We start from the raw sequence: 18,780 nt of genomic DNA, 5'->3' as shown, positions 1-18,780 counted from the left end.
ACACACACACACACACACACACACACACCTTTTTCTTCACAGTCATGAGCTTGTGTGCTCTTGTTGAGACAGCAACACCTTCTGTTTCCACTAGAATCTGTTGATATTTCAGCAAAAAAACAGATTTAAAGTGAAAGTTTTACCCCGGGTCTTTGCTGCCAGTGTCTGTCAATGTCAATTCTCCAATGTCAGAAAACAAAAAGGAGACAAAGACATCATAGTTTAGTATGTCAAAACTAAAACCTCATCTACACACTGATATCCGAATTGAGTGGGACATGTTGTGGCAATAGAGCTTGCTGTTATGAGAGGCCACTGGGGGATATGAATAGTCTCAAATGTAGGGTGTTAGAGAAGGTAGACAGCCTGGGGCTTACACAGGGCTACAAGGGAAAAAAACCTGATGTTCTGGCACCTGTTGATGTCCGAAAGCACGGAATAAGCTGAAGGAGCTTTTGGTATGAGGGAAGGAGACCCAGAAGAGAAAGGAGTAAAAAAAAGGCGGCAGATAGGATCCCTGCCGCTTCCCTATCATGTGGAGCTAGACGGAAACATTGAACATGACTCACCATTTCACATTCATTTGGTCTGACATTGTGACTGTTTTGGAAACACATTTGGAAACATGAAATTCAGGTGGAGCTGTTCATCTGCTGTTAGTGCAGCAAAGTGAGAGAGGACTATCAAGGCTTGGTCGGCGCTGTCAGAAAATAATTACAGAGTTGTTTCTTCTGTAAGCAAGGACAAAATGTACAATGTCATACTTTATTTTCAGAAGGTGCACTTCAGTACAGGACCAGAGCAATATCTAGATGTGTATATAAAACCATCTCAACAACACAGATTATGAATGCAGAGACGTGTGTTCATGCATGTATGATATTTATATCTGTGAGCAGGATTTTATACTATTCACAGTATTGGATGCCCTACAAAATAAAAAAAATAAAAAATCATTCTTTTGGCTTTAAAAGCAAGTCCTGCCCTACAGATATTATTGTGGTTTGTCAAGGCACACACAGAACGGCACAATACCTGCAGCACGTTGCTCCATAAACGCACCCACTAAGTGTAGCTAGAACCTGAAAGCTTCGCTGCCCCACAAAAAAAAAAAACAGCAACAGCCGACACGATTGAACTCATAAGCTAGAATAAGAAGGCATGAATATAAACACGAGACAGCCATGGGCAACTAAGTGAGGAAGAAGGGAAGAGAAAAATAAAGAATTTCACTTAGTAATCTAAAACACTAGGCAATTTCTAACAGCCACAAGCAACAACGAGTTTACAAAGACTGAGGGGGAAGCTGTGTGTGAGGCAATGAAACCAATAAGAACCAAATTGTAACACTGTTATACACACACACACATATTTAATGAATCAGTGAAAAAAGGGGAAGGGGAGACAAGGAGGAGGTATATGAACAAATACACACATCTAAATCTATCTACTGGGCATAGAGTCAGGCAGCTAACATGGCTATAACGTTTGTTACATGAACTTCAGCATCACATTTTGAAGTTTGTTTTAGTTGTCTCATCGATTAAAACTTGTATGTTCATGCAGAACATTCGGAGATGTGTCGCCCATTTTGTTGCAATTTAAAAATGTCAAACAAGATTTTAAATAATCAATTGTACACATTTGTTACATGTCCTCTGTAGTCATTTCAATGCATGGCCTTTTACATTTTTTTTTTTAAACGTTTTTAAACGTTTCTTGCGACTAGTTGCAAACATTTAGTTCTCATTCTGCAGAGAAACGGCCACGTAATACGATGGTCAAATAGGGGCTATCTCAGCGGGGGAACGTCAAAATTTACATACAGTGTGCTCTCTCTTGGCAAGGTTTCAGAGAATAAACTAAAAACATTTTAATTCATACACCTTAGAAGGGGTTCAGTAATAAGACTCATAGTTGTTAGTGATGTCTTTATGTCAGTTCCTAAAACTTATTGTTAAAACAATTGATTTAAAAGCCAATTTGAAGGTTTGCAAATTCATCATGTTGACTTGCATAAAATGAATTAATCTCTCCATCCAGCAATGCCATCCTTACTCCCAGTGTGTCTAGCGACACCAAAACCTCCTACTGCGCCCAAAGCCCTGGCGGTGGCCTTCGCCTGATCCCTCACCTGGAAGCAGTGGCACCATCTCTCTCATCATTAACCCCCACTGACTCCTCCAAAACTCCAAACACACACAAAGAGTCCAGGTGCACTTCCCGACCTACTTTTCAATGGACTATTTCCCCATAGATCACAACATTTGAGCCAACACAGCTCCAATTTCCACCCCATCAACCAGAATCAGAAGGTGAAGTTATTATGCCGCTTAAAGTTGGTCGTCCTCATGTGGCCGTGAGGCAGATGAGCTCATCCTCACTGTTTAGAAGGAATTCATTCATTACTGTGTTGAAAGTTAAATGCAGAATTTAATTGCTCACAGTTACACACTGCTACACTACAGTACTACACAAATTTAATTTTTGATCATCACAGTGTAACTCGTGCATAGAAATTCTAATGAATGTAGTTCAACTCAAGGCTCTGGGGGTATGAATATCACCATCTCCTCGCTGCTTTCTCCTCCTTTTTAATTCAGGCATCAGCATCTCAAACTGCACTTACAGGCTGATTCCCCAGAGAGAAACCCTGCATCACACTTCTACTTTTTGCCCTCTAAGTCCCAGGCTTGCTTAGTTTCTCTAATAAATCAAAGCTACAATAATTTATGAGTGTTAAGAGTGTGTGTGTGTGTGTGTGTGCAAGTGATTGTATTGGGGGTAACTGAGGGTTTGACTTAACACATCAAGAGATTTGAGCAACTTTAACTCCATACACTATGTACAGAGAGAGGACAGGAAAAATAAAATAAATAAATAAAGAACTTACTACGTTACTAAAAATGAACAAATATAACTCAATATGAATTAGGTTATTGCTCTCGACAGTAATCAAACAATGGTTAGCGAGAGATTTAGGAGATCCAAGACACAAATTGTTCCCAGTGAAGATGAAAAGGAAAAAGAGGTTTATGCAGCAGTGTTGATATGACATCTCAAAATACGCATTAACAGCAGAAGACTGCAGTGAGAAAACCACATCCAGCAATCAGTGCGGGTTTAAAAATCTCCAATCTCCAAACTGGCTTGGAGGGGGATGAAAGTTAATGAGGTTTCTCGTCAACAAAGAAAAACTTGAGTGCTGCAGCCCGACCTCTAGGCACAGTGAGTCACTCGGCTGCATTTGGTTTGGCGACTTGTATATTTTTCAAAAGGTCTTGGCCACCAGCGGTGTCGACATTTATTATCAAAACTATCAAACAGGCCACTCATGGGTGTCAGCTTGAGGACGAGATGCTAACAAATTCAGCCTCACTGGAGGTATATTCCATCCTAGAAGTTGTTTTTAACACAGAAAATAATGAAGTACAATATACTAGACCTTTGAGTTGATGAATGACCAAGGTACCAACAAAAGAAAAATCATAGAATTTTCTGAGTAGCAGACTATACAAACAATAATGAAACAAAACACAAGCCGTCAGTACAGATTTACTGTAACATGAACATGCACGTACACGAAGTGCAGTACAGAGAATGAACAGCCTTTTCTGTTCATGTCATTGTTTTAAAAAAGGGAAAACACTGTCCATACTGCACTGCAGGTGATCTAAAACGTCTATGTTAGAACATTGCAAACAATATCTAAATATCTAAACTCTGTGTTACATCAGTGCCTAGTTTACACCAGTGGTTCCCCCACCACCAAGTCCACCCACACAACACACATGGACACACCTTTTTAGTTAAAAAAAATTACACCATGAATGCTGTTACATAGTTTGCATCCGTTTTAGTTTTTTTAGAAATGTACAACACAATTCATGGCAATTAAGTCTTGTCTTGAGGTACCCCATGGTAAAAAAGGCACCCACTTCAGGAACTGATGATTTCCATAAAAATACACTTATTTTTAAAAGACACTCACCGGCCAGCACTCCTGCCATGTAAAGCAGACTTATTCGTAAGATGCCATGGACCATCTCCAAAGGAACGCCAATCATCAGCTGCAGTAAAGCGTTGAACCCCAGCTGCTCCAAACTGATGAGAGAGCACAGAAAGGGAACAACATTCTAATGAGAGCAGAAGATAGGTGTTCCTCCTACAGCTGTGCATCGTCTGCAACAACAACAAAATGCAAGAGCCGCAGACATCAACATGAGGCTGAGTGGAGGTTTGTGTACGTACCCAACGTGCATGAACATATAACTGAAGAAGCGCCACACTTGTGCACGGTGGCCGGGATGATAGACCAGGGGGCTCTTCATGAAGTCGGGCTGATAGGTCTGCAGTACCCACTTGTTTAGCATGATGCCATAGCACATGAACACAATAATCTGCAAAATGACACCAAAACCATTACACACTCTCTGCAGACTGTTGGTACAAAGCTGCAAAACAAAACCCCATTGTGCTATATGAAAAACACGTGACGTTTTCTCTTTCCGTGTTCTTCAGCTGATGCTTATTAGACTTGTGGAGACAATTACTGCCCGCAGTAAAAAGGCACATCTGGTTCAATTCCATTAATTTCTTTTCATAGAATAATGACTCATTGTCTCTGTGAATTAAAACGAATGTGAACCGTTATTATCTCATCCTCATTGTCATTTCAGCCCATTCATTGCCAATTGGAGGCATTATAAGAGCACTTTCCTCAGAATCATGATGATTTTAAGGGAAGTTTTGTGAAAAAAGGTGTAAGTTATTTTTGCTGCTTAATCCTCAACCATTCAACAGTGGTCCGTGTTAGTGGTTTTCCTTTTTTTCCACAAATGAATATAATAGGTCATTTAATGCCACTGTGGTGGCCAGGGTGCTTACTGACCTGGTTTCTAAGTTAAAAAATCAGTGTCTAAAAAATAAAAATCCCAGTATGCAGTCTGACTGAGGGTTTCAGCTTGGAGGAATGACATTAAATGCACCCACTAATGAAACTAACTGAATCTTTTCAGTGGGTAAGAAGCAAATGACTGAGCCTATAGAATAGTCTAAAGTAAGGGTTGTGGGTTAGTAACACAAATACAGTACTTAAAGTAAAATATTGTGTTGTAGGAATATTTGAATCAGTGGGATGCATCAGTAGAAAAATCTATATTCAGCTCGGTGTTTGATGACGTCACTTCCTAAATCTCACCTGTACGATGGTGACGATGGCGATGAAGACAGGCGGGGGACACAGGCGGTTCTGGTGGAAGTACCAGCGCCGGTCCGTCTCGCAGGGCAGGATCTCGTAGGCCACATAGCGCACAAAACGTTTGTATAGACCGAGCCCCGTTTCGTCCAGCAGGATCTCCCGTTGCAGCGTGCGGCGGCCATTTGCAATGGCACGTCGGAAACTGCTGGAGCGCTTACTGCTCATCTGAGGAAAATGGTGAAAAAACATGCATGTATTACTCTCAGGATCACAGTGCAATATCGTGTGGGCAACTGCTTGGATTTTAAAGAAACTCAGTGCAATGAACATCGTTTTCCAAATGACATTGATGGGAGCTTAAAAAACATCAGTTTACTTACTAACACGTTTTCACTATCTAATTACATCTGCCCAAAAGGTAATTAATCTGCCTACGAGTCCATCTACAACCGATAAATCTCATTCTCCACATCTAATTTACTGAAGTCTTCACCATGAGGTTGAGGTTGGCAGGCAGTCACTTCCAGGCCAAGAAATAGTCACATAATTGGCATATAATCCCCTTAAAATCACAACTTGTTGATTTTACGCTTAGATTTTTGTAAAGATTAAACAAACAACATGACACGTGTTAATTAGTGAGCTTTAGAGGTACTGGTTGGTTTTGTTACCTTTGACAGACTGTTTTTCAGTCTTTATGTTAAGCTAAGTTAGCTAAACCAACCGTCAGCTATAGCCTTATATTTAACAGACAGATGTCAGAGTTGTAGCAATCTTCTCATCCATCCCAGCAAGAGAGAAAATAGGCATATTTTCAAAAAAAAACATCTTAATAATAATCAATAATTTTATTTTTTATTTTTAGCTGACAGGCTAGTTTTTTATTGTGACCTTAAGAAATCAGCAGACAGGTCATTCCCTGAGTTTGTTTTTGCTACTTGATGACTTAACGTTTCTTGCAATAAACTTGTCTCGAGCTGTTTTATGAGAATTACTGTCAGCAGCTGGAAGAACACACCTTACCAGGATGAACAGATCTCATCATCGCCTGCTGGTGAATGTTTATTTTAGCAATTAAATCCATAACTGACTTGATGCTACGTGGTGGTAGGAAGAAAGCTTCTTTTCATGTAAACGGAGGAGAAGCTCATCAGTGTGACTAATCATCCTAGATGGGGAGCCAACATTCATAAAGTACGGATTTCACAAGGGATAGTGTGATGGATTATTCAAGATCTACTTTTATAACCAAATTGTCAGGGTAAAAGAAATTACAATTATTTTCATTTCAGACTTTTTATCTGTTGTTCTGACAATCGTTCAGAGGCTTCAATGAACAGTGAAGTTTGGTTTTTGCTATTCATGCTTAATGCTTAACTGGGGTTAGAAATAAAATATTTTTTCCTCATATATCTCAGCAGCAATTAAAATATTAATATCAAAGCCATTTTACACGTTTTAAACAACTGCCAATTACTTTTTTTGTCGCAAGACAGATGACAGAACTGCGGCTGAATATTAATGGATGATAAGAAACTTAAATAATGTATAAGAGGTTTGTGATTTAGACAGTTGGTGGGGTTGATTGCAACTCAGACATCATAACTGTTGAAGTGATTTTGCCCTTGAAAAGCAAATCTTTGTTTAGAGGAACTATTGCATAGAAAGAGAGAAAGGGTGTGTGTGTGTGTGTGTGTGTGTGTGTGTGTGTGTGTGTGTGTGTGTGTGTGTGTGTGTGTGTGTTATCGCAGACTCCAGGTTTGCTAAGTGAGCAGGAGCTTTGCAGCAGCCTGCAGGCCAACTCTTGATACATTCTTTAATAGAGGCTTAGGATGAAAACCATCCTAATGCCACTATTTTGACAGCCAAAGTAGAGAACTGTCTGGATACCAACACAGTGGGTTCTTCCCCACTAGAGTTACCACTGTAAATACTGTCTGACCAGCTTCTCACAGCGGGGATCCTTTACAGTTAATGTCTGCCAGATGCTTGAAGTCTCCAGAGTAGCTAAAACAATACAGCCCCTTTGGGGACAACTGGCAGACTATGTAATTATCTCTAAATCAAAATATGTACTGTAACGTGACGTGACACTTTATGAAAATTAGTTTCCTGGAAAATAAGTGGAGGAGGAGAAAGAGGGCACGTGGGCAGCAGCTGCAACGGTTAACAGTATAAATCTACAACAGCAGACCTTATGTAGAGGTTTCTAATAATAGTAACGTTAGACAATATGGCAGCTTTGTATGAAGTGTAATGAAACCTCCAGAGGGGGCCGGTAGGAAGTACAACCCGCCATTAAAGTACACCACTCATTAGCCAGGTCCTGCTGCTTGTAGACACAGCAGGGGGCATGGTGAAATAAATTGAGGGTCAAGATCTATAAAAGCTAATGAGCTAAATATACTGGAGGACAAAGACTGTAAATACATGAGCATATAATGAAAAAGAAATGCTCCACACAAAAGGGAGCAACATACTTTTTTTTTTTTTATTAAGAAATCACTGAGGAAAAAAGTGAAGAAAAAAAGTGCTAATCCGCTTTGGAAGTTAGCGGAGATGGAAGTGGTAACTACCCTAACTGTGGGTAATTATGACACTGGTGGTTGTACGCTACAGTGAGGGTGTGAGGGGCCTGTTGCGCAGTGATAACCAGAACAGTGTCGAGCTGGGCTGCTGGCTCTCCCACAGATGGAGGGATACATATTTAGTGTGGAAATCATGCCTGGAAAATGCAATTATACTATACTATACTTGAGGCAGGGAGTGAAAGCAAAAGAAGAGGAGTAGAGGGACATAAGAAGGGAGAGAGGTAGAAATTAAAAGGGGAAGATGAGCCTGCCTGGGTGAGCTTGATTCCTTATCCTTCCAATGGACAGTGAAGGTGAGACAGCTCCTATTTAATTGTGAATATATCTACATATTGTTGAATTCACAATGAAAAAGATGAAATTCATATGAAGAAAAGAGGTAGGATAAAGAGAAGTTAAGTGATGTAAATATAATTGTGCATTCTTCCTTTCTGTTGGCTGTCTTCTGTAAATAAAAGTTTCTGTTTTTTATTTAATTTTTTATTTATTTATTTAGATTCTGAGTTTATTTCATCTTTGTTTGGCTCTGTGACAACACTTGCCGACTCTTCACCTTGCACTCTATTCTCTCCCATTCATGCTGTCTCTGTAAAAATGTGCTCCCAGGAGACACAGCTAAGCATAGCGCTCACTTTGCTTCCCCTACTCTGACATGCAGGACTGTCGTCTCTAAAGTGAGCATTAGCAGCCTTTTGAAGTGACGACAGGAGAGAGACGGCAAACAGACAATAAGGCACAAATGAGGAGCCAAAACATAAGATAACGCACTGAGAGGAGTGACGGAGAGCAAAGGTGCACCAAATATCCCATCTCATACCATAAAACGTCAGAGGGGGAAAACCTCTTGTGCATCTTGACTTGTGCATCGGCAACGGTGGAAGTTTCCTGACTAAGCAACGTCTGCCAGGGAATAATTGATGCTGAGGGTAAGAGCATGAAGATAAAGATAGTATTCCAACTGAATGGGCTAAACTGACAGGTGTGTGTGTGTGTGTGTGTGTGTGTGTGTGTGTGTGTGTGTGTGTGTGTGTGTGTGTGTGTGTGTGTGTGAGAGAAACAGCAGGAGTTCATCCTCCTCCTCCTCCTCTTATGCAGCTTTCAGCTCTCGTCAATGGTCCTTGATGGATTAATTAGCCACACCACATGGTCAATATCTCACAGAGAAATACTTTAGTAATATCAGTAAAAAAAAAACACAGTTTAAAGGATATTCAGGTGTCTGCACTGGAAATTTAAAAAGATCCATGAATTATTGGGATTTTGCTCAGTTTATTTTGGCGGCCATATTTGTGGACACACATTAAAAATCATTTATCGTCACTATATTAAAAGACTGCAAAAATCAACTGAGTTTACATAGTGATTCACCACCATCCAACTAAAAGTCTCACTATGAACGTTTACTATCTAATTTATGAGTCATTCAGAAAACCTAAAAACTTCCTCTCCCTAATTTTCTCTCTCTCTCTTAGACACATCCAGTACACTCTACACTCTCAGAATCTAAATCAGAGATCTCCTCCTCACTGATTCTTCCCTGACCCAGATATTGAGGTTCTTTCATGCCCAAATCCTTTTAAAATGAGAGTTCACCATTTTCCCCTCAGAAGTTGGCGGCCTTCCTTCATGATTTAATCATTGCGGTGCTAAAACTGAGAAGAAGAAAAAACAAACCTTCACTTCAGGACACTTAAGCAAAGTGCATCACTTTTAGCCTGAAATACATTTAAAACATAAAGCCTTGACTGGAGTTTGGTGTGGAATGTGATGTTGATAGGTAGCATCTGTGTCCCTGGAGACAGATGCACTGTGGGCAATAATGTGACTTCAAATAACTTGAAAACTTTTATATACTGTATATCAACTGCAGTATCTTTTTGACTGGGCCTGTAGGTGAAGATAATTTCTGCCCTCTGTAAGTGCTCTCTTTCTTACAATACTGATTCGGATGTGACAAAAGAAAAAAAAATTGAAAACATATTACGTACATATTACAACAGAAAACGTTGGGCAGAAGGGTAACATTGAGGAACAAAGCAACAGTCTTCAAATCCTCCAACCTGAACAAAGAGAATCCCTCGCCATAATCTCTAAAATACACCCTCTACTTGTGTACTTAACTATGGCAGCCATTTTAGATCTCTGTTGAACATTAGCCAAATCCTCTCCCGAAGGGAAACAATGACACACTTCTTCAGTTACACAGCTGGTACATGACAGCATTGGAGGCCTCACTTTAAAGAAATCGATACGTACAGTTACACACATAGGAATATTTACGATTTCAGGCTTACTGTACTCTATCCATTAGCAGATGCTCATCTATCACAGAACCGTCCCCCCAAAGGCCCATGTGTGAACTTTGCCCTCTCTGGTGTCTCTCAGCCTCCTGCATCGACTAAACCTGTGTGTGTTATTCTGCGTGAACGTGTCAAAATGTGTGCCGGTTGTCTTGATGTGAGGAATTTTTGTGCTGCTGACGTGGATTAGTAGTCAGATACAGACCATACTCTTGGTGAATGTGTATATATGTGTGTGTGTGTGTGTGTGTGTGTGTGTGTGTGTGTGTATAAATACAGTTCCCCAAGAGAGGTTTTAGCAGAGCGTTACTTATTCACCCCTCTGGCTGAACTGATGGAGTTCTCTAGCTAAGATCACCCTGCATTAAAGATGGGTTGAACTTGAACGATGTCAGAGACAGTCTTGTGCTTATGCATGCACGCACTCGCACAGAGAGAGAGAGAGAGAGAGAGAGAGAGACAGAGACAGAGATAGAAAGAGAAAGAGACAGAGATAGAGAGAGAGAGAGAGAAGCTGTTGCCTAACGGCGCCATTCAAACACATTTGCACCCACTGAGGTCGAGAAAAGCACCGTGGATTCATGGCTCCACTGGGTGAATGTAGAACAACAAATCAGAAAAATGTTTAACACACCTTAACTGACAAAAGCTTACAGGCTAAAAGCATCGAAAGGCATGGACTAGGCCACACACACACACACACACACACACACACACACACACACACCACACACACACACCACACACACACACACACACACACACACACACACACACACACACACACACACACCCAACCCAACAACACACACACCCACACACACACCCACACACACACACACACACACACACACACACACACACACACACACACACACACACACACACAATGTCCGTGTTAATACAATGCAGGGGTGTTCCAATCAATCAATACAGACGCCACATTAGAGGCACTGGCTATGATACTGGCTATGATATAATGGCAGCACTGAACTTTCCAAATCAAATTACAACTGTCATCTGTCACACACCATAAAGCGCTACTTAATAAATCTGCCTGAGACACACAGATGTGAATGGAGATAGATGAAGAAAAGGGTCAGACAACAAGCAGAGAATATGGGCTTGAGAGAGACTGGAGAAACTTAGGTGAAAATGAGTCTGAGTGCAGTAGAGAAAAAGGAGAGAAAGGAGACAATGAGAGAAAGGAAGCCAGAAGTATTTGTTGATGACCTGGTTGAAAATGTCATGCTACATGCGACACATTCAAAGCGTCAGCCTGGAGCTCATCCCAGGGAACCAGCATCACATGCTGCGCGACGGGAGGTCAGATTCACATCAACATTTGAATATCCTCTAAATTAGTCAGCAAATCTGTACTGGTAGTGCTCATGTGTATGAATGAGAGTCTGTCTGCGTTTGAGACAGTGTGTGTATATCAGGAGGAGATGGAGAGTGGCTGCATTAATTAATAATGAAAACGCTTGTATATAAGCAAATTCTATGTATGCACAGAACAGTGGGGACATGGCCGGTGTGCGTTCATGTGTGTGCATCAGACAAATCTTTAAAATCAGACCTGGGGGTCGATATCTGTGTGAGGCTGGGCATTCTCAAATTACCTCAGATTACTGCCTGCTACTACCAATGCTGGGCTAATCGAAGGCAATTAGCATTTGGCTAATGGGCAATTTTAAAAGTGACTCCCTGATGCTTTCTGAGGCAAGGCGGGTTTTTTTTTTTTCACCTGTAACATATGCTCACGGGTGTAGAATGAAAAAGAAGGAAAGGAGCTGTGAGGGTTCAAAGAAAAGTGGGTTAATATTACTATGGCTTGAAGAAGGGAAAATGTGAATGTACTGAAATGAGATGGATAAAAAATAAATATTAAAATAATAACACTTAAAGAACGTCGTAGGATGATAGTTGTATACTTCCATTAAGGAAAAGAGAGGCTGCACAGTGGGAGTAGAACCTCAACATTGATTTCTCTGTAGTGGCACAGACTTTAGAAATGGGACCTGCTCCAAATTGAGTGGCCTTGTGTGGCCTTCATTACAAACCATGGACAACATAAGGGAGAGAAAAAAAGATAACAAAAACAGACTGATATACAGAGAGAGAAAAAGTAAGAGAGGGGGAAATGAAAAGTGAAGTGAAAATATTCCAGGAATTGTATTGAATTAATCTTGGTGCTTACAACAAGCAGGTGCTTTTCTTCACACTCCAATTAATCCATCAAGGAGAATCAGCCGTTCATGCGTACATCTTTTCTTTTTTTTTCAAGTATTTTTTCTTTTTTTAGATTACAATATACAGTGCAACATTACAATGTCAATTATAACAATATATGTTTTTATTAACCCCACCCACAACAAACCTGTGTGCCAAGAAAAGGACGACAGATAAAGAAACAAACAAAAACACCTTTCTTCTATTACTCATGATAGTATTTTCCGTCGTGCTATTAACACTTTCCTTATAAATCACCCCCTTGTACCCCAAACACAGCCATTGTAGGGCTAGGTTTTAAGTCTAAATCAAAGGCTTCATTTAAGACCTTAAATATTGATGTCCAGAACTCTCTCAACCTGGAACATGACCAAAGCATGTGAAGTAGATCTGCCCTGTCCATTCTACATCTGTCAGAGTTGTCATCCATGTCAGAGTACATTTTGGCCAGCCGAACCTTACTATATATAGTGCATACGGTGAAGAACTTTAAATTGAATCAAATTTAAACGTGCACAAGAAGAGGTCCCATTCGCCCAGCTTAGAGCCTTGTACCATATAGCATCTGATGTATTCGTCCCTAATTCTTCTTCCCATTTTGCTTTGATAGGATCCATGGATATACTGTAGAGTGAAATAATTGAATTGTGTATGTTAGAGATTTGGCCTCTTAAGGTTAGAGGGGTCTGTAGTATATCCTCTACGTCAGATTGCCCAGGCAATTTAGGAAATGATGAGACGTGTGTTCGAATGAAATGACAAACCTGGCGATTTCTGAAAAAACTGGACTTAGTGATGTTGAATTTACAGACCAAGTCAGTGAAACTGAGAAAGACATTATTTATGAAAAAATCTTTACATGTAGTAAGGTCCATCCTGTCCCACTGTTTGAAAGTGTCATCCATTTTAGCAGCCGGAAAAAGATGATTTTCACAGACAGGACTGAGTATGGAAAGATCAGAGAAATGAAATGTTTGCCTAAATTGCATCCAAATCTTAAGCATTGAACTGGAGGAGAAGTGTGATGGGGAGAGGGGGAGTCTTGACGTAATCAGTGCAGCAAGTGACGCCACTTTACAAAAGGGTAAAAAATGGTGTAGCCTCTGCACTACACCAGTCTGCTTCACAAGAATGAAACCAGTAAACAATTTTTGTAAATTTGCAGCCGAATAATAAATCAGTAAATTTGGGAGGGCAAGCCCACCCCTCTGTTTTGGTCTTTCAAGGATTTTTTTTTACGTAGCCTTGAAGTTTTACCTCCCCATAAAAAACTTGAAGGTAACTTATCTGTTGCTTGGAAGAAAGACTTTGGAAGAAAAACTGGTAGACTTTGAAATAAGTATAAAAATCAAGGCAACACATTCATTTTAACACATTTAACTCTTCCGGCTAAAGATAAATAAATGGTGCTCCATCGCTGGAGGTCAGATTTTAATTTCCCAAGTAGTGGAGTTAAATTGTCAATCAAACCATAAAAAGAGGGGGTGACATGGATTCCTAGATACTTGAACCCTGACTTCGATATATGAAAGGACAAGTCTGTATCTTGTATTTGAGGCACCTTCTCATTGATAGGGAAACATATGCTTTTTGAATAATTATTTTTATACCCTGAAAAACTACTAAAGTCTCCTAGAATGTTCAAAATTACAGGTGTGGAAAACAATGGGTCCACTATATAAATTAAGAGATCATCAGCGTACAAAGAGACGTTATATTCCATTCCCATCCTGCTAATACCTTGTATGGACTGCACGGTTCTAAGCTTTATTGACAGGGGATCTATCGCTAGAACGAACAGCAACGGACTGAGAGGGCAACCCGGACGCGTTCCTCTGGGTAAAGAAAAATATTGTGAAAATAAATTATTAGTGACTACTGCAGCCTTAGGAGAAGAATACAATAGTTGAACCCAAAAAACAAATTTTGGACCAAACCCAAACTTACCCAGCACGGAAAATAGATAGCCCCATTCAACCCTGTCGAAAGCCTTGCACCACATTTAAAACTCTGTGGATGTTGATGAATGATGCCCTCTCATTAAGCCTGTTTGCTCAACTGAAATTATATCTGATATGACAGAGTTTATTCTGTTGGCCAAAACTTTAGAGAGAATCTTAATATCTGCATTCAACAGACATATAGGCCTATAAGAGCTGCGGTCCATCGCATCTTTACCTGGCTTCAGTAAAACTGTAATAAGAACCTCTGTGAGGTTCTGTAGGAGGGATGACTGTTCAATAGAGTGGTTAAACATGTTAAAAGGCAGAGGTGTGAGCTGTGAAGAAAACTTTTTGAAAAACTCAATTGGATTGCTGTCCGGCCCAGGGGTCTTTCCGCTCTGCATATCTTTAATTTAGTTCTCTACTTCCTGTTTATCTAGAGGTCTTTCCAGGCTTTCACTTTGGTCTTGTGTAATTGTTGGAATTTTCAAGTTTTCTAAAAATTCTATCATATGAGAGGTATCCTGAGGAAATTCTGATGAAAGTAATTCTGAGTAAAAAAATTTAAAAGTGCTGTTGACTTCTTGGGGGTCCATTGTCACTTCTTGAGGTGTCTTCCTAATAATAGGTATAAGTCTGGATGCAGATTTGTAGACAATGAATCATATTGCGCTTTAAGGTTAAATTTTTTGGTGTGTAGCTCAGGTATTGGGGTCTTTGAATGCTGATGACCAATTTTCAAGATGGAGTTTTTTCTGTGTTTAACACATACATCTTTTTATGAATTTCTAGTAAACACATATGAAGAAGCAGGAAACGTAGAAAAAGAAGAGGCAGAGAATAAAGACTCTGGCTGATTCAAAGTGAAACATGGACAAAAACTATAACTAAGAGAACATAATAGCGCACACACTGTTCTCACATCAGTATATAAAATTTGTTCTTGCACAGTATCAGTCTTGTTGTTGTTTGTTTGATATATTCATTTTGTTTGAATATATCTGTTATTTGCTATAATACTGTGTCTCTGTCAGCTTGGTGTGAGTGTTTTCTAGTGCTCGCTGTGCACAGCTTGTGAGGTTAAGTGCCTGGATTTACCGACACATTAACTAAAAAGATTGATCCTCCTTTTGCAGGACAACGACCTGAATGGTCGAGTCAATTTTCGCCACTGCGGAGCTTGCCAGGGCCTGAATCAATTTTGTAACCTTTTCTGAAATCCAACAAAAGGGGGTGTATGTGTGGAAATGTGCATCTGTGCTGCAGGACATGAAATGCCTCATGCGACTTCCTCTGCAATACTCTCTGTATATCTGTGTGTACGTGCGTCTGGTTTCCACTCACCAGCTCGATGAGCTCCTGGTAGCACACCTGTCCCTCTTCATTGCTCTGGACCAGGGCTAACAGCATGTCCAGTTTGGACGGGTCCAGCTGCAGCTCATGGTGCTCCACCAAGCTGGTGAAGTTCTCCACTGCAATGAAACCGGTGTTGTCTGGGTCCAGCTGCAACAACAACACCCCACTTTTAGACAATCGGGTTATAAACTACATTGCTGATAATGCATGTATTGAAAATGCTATTTCAGTTATGAATCATGTTTTCTTTTCATAATAAGCAGCACTGCAGAGATGAAGCGTCAGTTTGCCCTGAGGGAGAGTGCGTCAGTAATTGTCAGCTAAGATGCATAGGCTACACAGAGACACAATAGATATTCATAAAGACAAATGAGAGCTCCAGGGCTGTAGCCATAAGCTCAGACAGTTACAGCAGTATTAATTAAGCTGCGTTGCCTCTATGAATTAGAACTGCCTAAAGAAAAAGCCCCAATCAACCTCATTAAAAGGAGCAGGTCTTTCAAAGCAAACCGCAGGACGGTTGTTGTTGTTGGGAGCAGCGAGCAAAGACAGGGGAGCATGTCATTTTAATAAGCTGTAACCTGCAGTTTCTTTTAAATAAAGACATTCCTCAGCATTAAATGGGGTTGACATTGGTTTCTGAGAAGATGCTTCATTTAACTGTATGGGTCCGACCGTGGACACATTTGCAGTCAGTATGTTTAAAAAAAATAAAAATAAAAAACACCACTCACTGACAACTGTATGCCAGTGCTGCTCCTTGTAATTGATTTAACCGGGAGAGTGTCATAAAAATATGGCTGTCTAAAATAGCTCACCCTTAAAAATGGCTTGTAAAGTATAGAGTGTGCATCTACGCTGGGTTTATGTAATGTGGTTTTTTGGGCCGGGCGGCAGCTTCACCTACTCATTACTTGATTTTCTACCCTCACCTTCTCCTCTTAAATGCATTCAATTGCTCTGCAATGAAGCGTTAATTTCTCATGCCAGCTCTCCTTAGTACATCCGAGTGTGTTTGTGAAAATGCGCCTAAGGACAAACTGGAGCAGTACAAAGAGACCACATGGGAAGAAGAGCCCTTGCCGCTTCTCATTTCACTGTTTCCTGAATGCTAACACAGCCTCATTAGGTTTAAGACAGTAAACCGAGGGCCTCTGTTGCCCCAGGGAGGAGTGAGCTTTCAGATGTTGCGTCAGTGTGGAGTAAGTCACGCTGGATCATTGTTGCCCATGTCTTGAGTAGCCTACATAGGAAGAATCCTGTCTAGGCTGCCGTCTGGACCTGACCTGCTTTGACATGGTTAGACAGAGGCGTTTCATTGGCTGCATGAGAAGAGCGGCATTAAACCACACTGCGCTGTGCCAGTACTGACTGCAGGAGGCTCAAGCTTAAAGCTCTGCTACTCAACTGAGGAGCTAGAGATCAATCTGGGAATCCATTGGTGTGTTTGTATGTGCCTGTATGTGCATGCCTGTGTGTGTGTGTGTGTGTGTGTGTGTGTGTGTGTATCCTTCCTCCTAAACATGTTTACTGTATATGCTCTGCTTCCTTCTACACTGTTTCCAGTTGTTTTGCAGACATTTAGTTGAACACAAGCATCCCTTTAATTCCATTTAATCTGCTTTTATCACTCCCCTAAAAATGTATGTATACATTCACCTGGGAGAGCACAGTGGAGGCAGGAACTAATGGGTTAGCTTTATAATGCTTGACTAGAAATGAGTGTTTCCCCACTGCTGGCTGATGTAGTGAAGCTATTTTGTCAGTTATGACACGTTAACACTACTTTCTCTACACCAACATGACTTAACAGCATATAAATGGCTATTAACCAATATTAGCCACGATTCTGTACACACACAACCATTGTTGTCTCAAGGGCATTTACCAATTACACTCTTCACATCATGCACATTGTTTAAGTGAGGTCTGTTTACACATTACGGGCAAAATCCATTCTATACTACCTCCCTCTTGGTCATTGTCCGTCAGACATCTCTGTATATCTCAACACTCAGCACCTGACAGTCAACAAAGTCAAGCCCATCTGCAATGCACATAAAAGCAAATTCATGAACAAAAATGAACCAAGATGGGGAAAAAAATGACCCAGGTCTATTTTTAGATAATCCCCTTAACTGAGTATCCAAAGGATGTTTGCTAAAACAAGGCCCTTTTCTGTCCATGAGGCTCGCTGAGCAAAATGGTGCAGATATGGAACAAATTTGTGATGTGTTGGGCACCAGCATGGCATGTGGGGAATACAGGGGGAGAGACAGCACAAAAAAAACAGCAGAGAGGGTAGGTGGAAAATGGGAGAGGGAGGTGAGGTGGGTAGTCGGTTGATGAAATGAAAGACATGAAAAATGATGAAGTTAAAGAAACAGTAGAAGGTATGAACAGAGAGAAGAGAAGAACAGAGACAGCCAGAAACGAAGCAAGGACTCACAGAGAATAAAAAACCCTCACCACTGTCTGTTATTCTGTGTGCCTGCCTAACCCAGCAGTCTGGCTCTTCTTCTTTTCCCTATAAGAAGGCTGTGACACACTCCAGTGCTCTGCATCCACTTGCAACAGAGGGGAGATAGATCAGACTCTAATGTGCTCCTGGCTCAGCTCAGGCTGACAGGGGGAACAGAGAGCCACACGGGGGACGTCTGATTACTGTCAGCCTCCATATGTCAGCACGTCATTGCACGTACAGCAGCAGCACAGAGGCACACTGTATATGGCTGTGCACATTTACGCAAACCAAGTGTTGACACTGAGCTGTCATACTGCACAGATACTATTCCCTTCATAGTCTGACCTTATTCAGGAAGAATGTTGCACAGGAGAGCCTGTCTGCCAAGGATACAAGGAGGTAGGGGATTGGTTCTTGTAGCCAATTAGGGCTATCAATTAGCAAGATGAGGTACACTGAGATGAATGAGTGTTGGCAAGAAGAGCCTGTTTTTTTCCTGGGCGGGTTGGTGACGTGGATGAACGAGGGGGGAGAGACAGAGAGAAGAAAAGGTTGGAAAAAGGAGGGAAAAAGCGCTGAGAGGGAGGCAGTTATTGAAGCGATCCAACACTGGTGAGGGTGACACTTTGACAAGCTGCATGGATTGCCATGGTTACCAGTCGCCTCTGTGTGATCCCTTTCTTGCAAATCCCCC

At 40.9% G+C, this 18,780-nt stretch overlaps 1 protein-coding gene across 2 annotated transcripts in view; it reads right to left on the bottom strand.

Moving 5' to 3' along the window:
• The window catches only part of rhbdl1 (rhomboid, veinlet-like 1 (Drosophila)), a 45,101-nt gene that overhangs the window by 21,337 nt on the left and 4,984 nt on the right, over positions 1 to 18,780 (bottom strand). For both annotated transcript variants that reach the window (XM_032502585.1, XM_032502586.1), the window contains exons 2-5: positions 15,611 to 15,769; positions 5,201 to 5,425; positions 4,252 to 4,400; positions 3,992 to 4,104 (exon numbers count right to left, since the gene is read on the bottom strand). In XM_032502585.1, the coding sequence (XP_032358476.1) occupies positions 3,992 to 4,104; positions 4,252 to 4,400; positions 5,201 to 5,425; positions 15,611 to 15,769 (646 nt within the window). The remainder of the gene's footprint in view (positions 1 to 3,991; positions 4,105 to 4,251; positions 4,401 to 5,200; positions 5,426 to 15,610; positions 15,770 to 18,780) is intronic.

This window comes from Etheostoma spectabile, chromosome 21, assembly GCF_008692095.1.
Source record: "Etheostoma spectabile isolate EspeVRDwgs_2016 chromosome 21, UIUC_Espe_1.0, whole genome shotgun sequence".
Taxonomy (NCBI): domain Eukaryota; kingdom Metazoa; phylum Chordata; class Actinopteri; order Perciformes; family Percidae; genus Etheostoma; species Etheostoma spectabile.
The sequence above is the reverse complement of the archived record's forward strand: the minus strand, read 5'-3'. Positions and strand labels throughout refer to the sequence as shown.